The 6,005-nt window shown below is 63.7% G+C and overlaps 2 protein-coding genes across 2 annotated transcripts in view; one reads left to right on the plus strand and one right to left on the minus strand.

Annotated features, from left to right (window-relative positions):
• H696_05004 (hypothetical protein) overlaps nucleotides 1-769 on the minus strand; it is a gene marked incomplete at both ends in the record, with an annotated part of 3,853 nt that extends 3,084 nt beyond the window's left edge. Inside the window, 2 exons of the mRNA XM_009498873.1 lie at nucleotides 40-157; nucleotides 261-769. Coding sequence (XP_009497148.1) covers nucleotides 40-157; nucleotides 261-769 — 627 coding nt within the window. The remainder of the gene's footprint in view (nucleotides 1-39; nucleotides 158-260) is intronic.
• A 739-nt stretch (nucleotides 770-1,508) lies between these two features.
• Nucleotides 1,509-4,700, plus strand: H696_05005 (hypothetical protein). Its single transcript, XM_009498874.1, has 8 exons — nucleotides 1,509-1,657; nucleotides 1,802-1,907; nucleotides 2,012-2,288; nucleotides 2,461-3,384; nucleotides 3,523-3,603; nucleotides 3,731-3,871; nucleotides 4,021-4,119; nucleotides 4,259-4,700. Exons 1-8 carry the CDS (start codon nucleotides 1,573-1,575, stop codon nucleotides 4,505-4,507), a joined length of 1,962 nt encoding a protein of 653 aa, XP_009497149.1. The 5' UTR covers nucleotides 1,509-1,572; the 3' UTR covers nucleotides 4,508-4,700.
• Nucleotides 4,701-6,005: the final 1,305 nt, after the last annotated feature.

A 6,005-nucleotide genomic window follows, 5' to 3' on the forward strand; every position in this document is an offset into this window, starting at 1 on the left:
GGGGCAGGGGTAGGGGCAGATCCAAAGCCAGGGGCGCACCTTGGAGTAGAAGTGCACGACAGTCGGCACCCGCGGACCGACGCGAGCCTCGATGTGTGCCACGAAGTTGTGCTTGGTCAAGCGAGCGAGCGAGCCAAATCCGAGCCCCTCCAGGCGGCTGAGCACCCCAATTGAGGCAGGCAAATGGCCGTGTCAGTAGCGGTGGCAGGGATTCCTGCCTGGGAGGGGACGCCCTCGGTGCAGGCGCAGGTGTGACGCACCTGATTGTCCGCTCGTGCTCCTTCTCGCGCTGCAGGCGAAGGATGTCCTTAAACTCGTCCAGCAGATCATCGGCCAGAATGCCATCTTCCAGATCGCCGCGCAGCAGGCGATCAATCTCACAGTCATCACTATCGAGGCCGGAGTCATCATCGTCAGACAGGGCGGCCGATGGGGCAGCCGAGGCTGCCCGGCGCGCCTCCTTCTCTCGGCGCCGAGCATCGGCCTTCTGCCGGGCCGCGTGGCGGGCATCGGCAATGACACCCTTGACGCCGGTTTGGGGGCCGGGGCGCCGGGTGCCAGCGGCGGCGGCTGCCATGGCGGCCGGCGGCAGGCCGGCCGCCTCTCCATCATCATGGTCGTGGTCCGAGTCGCCGCAGTCGCCCTCGGCGCAGTCGGAATACTCGCCGCCGCTGCTGGCACCGGAGTCGGCCCCGCGGCGGTCGCCCTCGGTGTCGCGCTGCTGCGCGGCGAAGTACGACCCGTCGAGGATGCTCCGCTCAAGATCCATGGTGGGGTTGTGGAGGTGGGGTCGTGAAGGGATGGGAGGGGGGGAGGGGGTAGTGGTGCAGGAGGGGATACATGTGGTCCTCGGTCTTGGGCGAGGCGCGTGGGCTCGGCTCGCCTTGAGGGGACGAGCGGAGTTTCTCCCCCCCCCCCCCCCCCCCCCGGAGGGGCCCATCTCGGCTCTCGGGTAGTCCATCGAGGGAAGCCCGAGCCGGGGGACAACAGCCCCCGGGTCCCGCCACGGCACTTTCAGAGGAGAGGCTCTCTCAGAAGAGCTCCCACAAAAGGCGAGAGGCGGGGAGATGGCAGCACTGTCAATAGAATTCTAGCCCCTGGACAAAGATCGCAATGGGCCGCATATCCACGTGATGCCCGCATCACGGCCTGCCTGCACCTCGACTTGTCGATCCCCCCCCCCCCGGGCTTCTCTCCGGTTGGAGGATGTGCCTTGTGCCGATCTGGGCAGCGGCCAAAAGAGGGTCCGGGGATCGGACCCAGGCATATTCTCGATCGCGCTCATCGGCCGATGTCGCTGGCGGCTGATCTGGCTTGGCCCTTCCTTAAACCGCACTTGGGCCTCCTCTCTCCATCTCTCTCCCTCTGTCGCCGAATCTTCGGGCGAGGAGGGGGGGGGGGGGGGGGGGGGGCTACGTAGATGACTAAGAGATCCCACACCTTCGACGCCAAGGCAGGCAAACATACCCCTCTCCACCTTCCCTCCTCCGAATTACCCCCCCTCCCCCCCCCCCCGCTGTTTTAGCCGCCTTTTCTTCCTCCATCTCATCCGCCCCATTTTCCGCCGGGACCATGGGAGACGTTCTGCTCATCTCGGGACCGGACAGCTGTCTTATCACCTTCTCAGATGCCCAGGCTGGTGAGGCCAACGACCGGAGTACGGATTGCCTGTCCCGTCCCTCCTCCTGCCCCTCTCTTTCCGTTTTCTTTCTCCCTTTCCCCTCTCTTTGCCCCTCCTCCGGCCACCGTCCCTCCTTTGCTGTGGCTCGCCTTCCCCGGACTCACCTTCCCTGTGGCGAAGACCCCCTTGTCGGTGTCACCGGTTTCCCGGAGTATTTCTCCATCTCGGATGTGGTCAAATCCCTCTGGCTTTTCCGGAATCACATCGTGAACGCCTGGCTCCTGATGTACCTCTACCCCGACCGGTTCCCCTTTCAAAGCGCCTCATGGGTGACTCACGCTCCGTCCTCCTCCTGCCCCCCCCCCCCCCTCCCTCCCCCCTCCGGTCCAGGTGCCATGAGGACAGTCCCGAGGGCAATGCTCTGCTGGTCCTCTTCGACCAAACTGAGCTGGCGCTGTCCTTTGTCCATGCGCTCAACAAGCGGCCCTTATGGTCACAAACGACCAGCCTCTGTCACATTCGCTTTGTCTCCGACATCGAGGTAAATGCCCTGAGCTTGCGGGACTTCCCCTCGCGGCCGGGCAAGGAGGTGATCGGCCTCCAGCATCTATCGGACTTTGCCCAGCAGGTCATCTCGCTGATGTGGCAAAATGAGTCCTACATCCAGGTATGCTCGCACAAGTTGGCCATCCTCCTGAATGGGCCCTTGTGTCCGCAAGAAGTCTCGCCTGAGGTCTTTCCATCACTCCATTCATCTGTCCCCTCCTCCCCCCTCCTCCCCCCCCTCTCTCTCTCTCTCCCTCCCTCTGACTCCCCCCATTGGCCTGCCTCCTGCCCAGCTCTCTGGCTCCTTTTGTCTTTTCTGCTTGGACCCCATGAAGCCGGATCTTGCCGGTGGCGGTCTCTTCACGCTGCCCTGTCATCATTGTTTCCACTTCCAGTGCTTGCTGAAGTGGGACAGTCCACATTGCCCCTTGTGCCGAGAATCGGTCCTGGCGTCCGAGCGGCGATACCCGGCGCGGGATGCCGCACTCCCTGGCGACGCCCCCGGTGCCCAGACACAGGCCACCGCTCCGATTGCCATGCCCCTGGCGCCCGTACTGGCATCCACCAGCTCCCTGGATGGACTTCCACGCTCGCTACTGGCCAAGAGTGAGCATGAGGAGTCTGCAAGCACGGCAGCGGCGGCCGCAGCCATGGCAGCGGCCACCTCTGCGGGGCGCCTGCCGCCTTCCCAGCCCGAGCAGCGCTGTTTCGAGTGCCACCGCCAAGAGTCGAACCAGGGCGGCTCCCCTCCCTCGACGCAGGCCGCCGCCTCCGCCCCCGGCCGCAAGCCCCCCCTACTGACGGATACATTGCGAGACCTGTCCGGGGAGGATTTCTCCCCGGACTCCCTTTGGATGTGTCTCATTTGCGGGCATATCGGCTGTGGCCGGTATGCCGGCCATGGGGCGCACGCACATGCGCACTTTATCCAGACGGGCCATCCCTTTGTTATCGACATCAGTTCCGCATCGCGGCCCGTGTGGCATTATTCCGAAGACCGATATGTCCATCGTCTGATCACCAGCGCGGCGTCCGGGAAGTGCGTCGAAGTGGAGCCACCCTCGCCGCCGTCGAGCGACGGCTCCTCGCGGGGCACACACTCGAAGGCCGCCCCGATGCCGAGTTCCCCATCCCCGGATGCCCCGTGCACCTGTTCTGCGGAGAATTATTGCCCGAAGGAGGGCCGGATAGAGCTTTGTCTGGCATGCTCAAGTCGTGTACGCCCTCTTCCCCCCCCCCCTTGTCTTTTTTGTACCTCTTCTCTCCCTCCCCTCACACCTCATGGGTGTGACATTTTCCCGCTGGCTGCGCCGGGGTAATAACATCCGGTCTTGCCCTGTCATTTGGCATTCAAGCCTCCGGAGCACTACTTTGGCGATGTCCTCCTGTCGAACCTGGATGCCTTGCATGAGTCCTACCGTCATCAAATTGAGCAGGTTCGTCACGGGCACTTATTTCCATGGATATCTCGCTCTCGCCGCCCTCCAACACCCACGTGTCTGTTTCTCGGCACTGTTCGGCGCGACTGACGCGCCGGATTGCGCACCCTCTTTGACGCGCCAGATGGAGGGCAAGTTCGTGGAAATCTTGCAGGAATCAACCGAACTGCATCTCGAGAAATTCCGCTCCATGGAGGCCTCTCTGCAGGAGGATCTGGCCCGAAGCCGAGCTCGAGAGGAGCGTCTTCGTCTGACGATCCGAGATGTGCGTGATCGCCTCCTCTGCCCTCGCTACCACCTTGAACTTTCTCCCTCACGCGTGCGCGCGCTCACCCTGTCCCTTATTTTCTCGTTTCCCCTCGCTCCTGGCTGATGGTATCTCGGGGACCCGTGTCGGGCTTGCCTGGCGAGTAGCATGAGCAGCGCTCTCTGGCCCAGCGAGATGCCCTCAAGGAAAAGGAGCTCATGCTGACTGGCCTACTGAGCAATGCCGAGGAGAATCAGCGGAAAATTGTACGTCAAGGTCCTTCTCCCAGTCGGGAGAGGTCAGTCCTCTCGGGGAAGGTAGCTGAGGCATGGCATACGTGATAGCCACAGTCAGTCGTACAGCTCGTTCCTGACAACATCCACCCCCCCCCCCCACACACAAAAGGCGGAGCGCGATGCTCAGATCGCCGAATTGAATGAGCAACTTCGTGACCTGATGCTCTCGCTGGACTTCTCCTCGCAACTCCAGGGACTAAGCCAGGCAGCGGCCGCCGAGGCAAACGGGGCCCCGGTTGGCGATCTGCTGGAGGGTGCCCAGATCATCCTCCGTGCGCCGGATCCACTGGCAGCTCGAGCCTCAAAGCAAAAGCCTCCCAGCTCGGCCGGTGGAGCGAAGGCGCGCCGTCGTCGGTGACAGAAAAACCGGCCAGCCCGGGCCTTGGCCGGCGTCCGCCGTTGGGATCCACCTCCCGGTGTACCTGCCCCACGTACGATCGGGGCCGGGCGGCCCGAATGGGGCGAGTGCGCGAATTGGGAAACACCGATCAAGCGCATCACGCGCAAATGTCTGGTCACATGGTGCATCTAAATATAATTTAGTGTTGCTTCTTGGGCGAGCTCGGATTCTCCCTCCCCCAGGGGGCCAGGGGGCGAGGGAACGTGTAGACCACTCTTCGGGTGTGTGTATGAGTGTCTGAGGCCACTCTGGTGTGTCTGGCTCGCGGGGGAAAAGGTGCCCCCGATGCCGGGCCCAGCCCGTCCTTCCCCCCCCCCCCTCTTCGTGGCCTGCTCGTTTGCCTTTTTGCCCTCCTTGCTTTGTCTTCGGTGATCCACAAGCGGGACCGGAGGGATTTGTAAGGTTGTAGGAGCATGGGGCGAGAGAAATGGAGGGCGGCCGGGCGGCCGGGCGGCGGGGGGCCAGTCGGGGCGCGTGTTTCTTGGTGCGCCTCCTGGAGTGTGGAGAGCGGTCTCTCACATGGGCGGGGCCCGGGTGCTCATGACCTCCTTTTGCTGTGTGCCCCCGACCGGAGGATGCCGGCCTCGGGGCCCCGCCGCCCTGGCCCGCCCCCCCTCTCCTTCCAGACGCCACTGTCCCAGAGGGCTCCAACGGGTCAGTGGGTAGTCCGGGTTGGTTTGCTGGCCCCGGCGTTCTGACTTCGGAATGGTGGCAGCAGTGGAGGCGGTGGCGGCGGAGGAGCCCATTCGCAATGAATAGATTCAGGCCGCCTGTCTGGCGAGACGGGGCTGGGTCCGGTGGCCCGGAAAAGGCCACAAGATGCGCCTGGCGACCGGTCGCCAGGCCGAGGGTCGTGCCTTGAGGCGGGAGGGGGGAGGACGAAGCAGAGCCGTGACCGTCGTCCTGCCCCCCCCTCGAGCGAGGGATTCCGAGCCCATCCGGCAACCTGCGCGCGCGGGACGAGATCAATTAATATATTGCGAGATAGAGACCCCGGCGGCGAACAGCCACTGCAAAGTATGTGTGAAAAAGGGCCCCGGTGAAAATCAGGCAAGAGAGGAGGGAGGGGGCCGGGGTCACCCGGCCTCCTTGCCGGTGGTCCGTGCAGCGTTTGCTCAGGACGTGCTGGTGGGATTCCAGGGTTCGGGTGGTTTTGATTCTTGTTGTTTTTTTTCCCCCCGTATCCGCAAGCAAGCGGATTTTTGAATCGGTCATTTTTGTCTGAGGCTACCGAATATGTCGCTGGTGGTGCGCTGGCCTTCGCCGGCACACACGTTCGCGCGACTGCCGCTTCTTCCGCGGTCCTTTCTTCGCTCGATATTCGCACTTGGGGGAGAGAGAGAGTCACACGATAGCGAGTTTGTCGTACGCCGGTCTTGTGTGCGGGGCGATCAGCCTTCGCCCCCCCCCCCCCCCCCCCCCGCCCGCCCACCAAGGCGGCGAGGAGCGAGGAGTG

Source organism: Fonticula alba, assembly GCF_000388065.1.
Source record: "Fonticula alba strain ATCC 38817 unplaced genomic scaffold supercont2.8, whole genome shotgun sequence".
NCBI classification, from domain to species: Eukaryota; order Rotosphaerida; family Fonticulaceae; genus Fonticula; species Fonticula alba.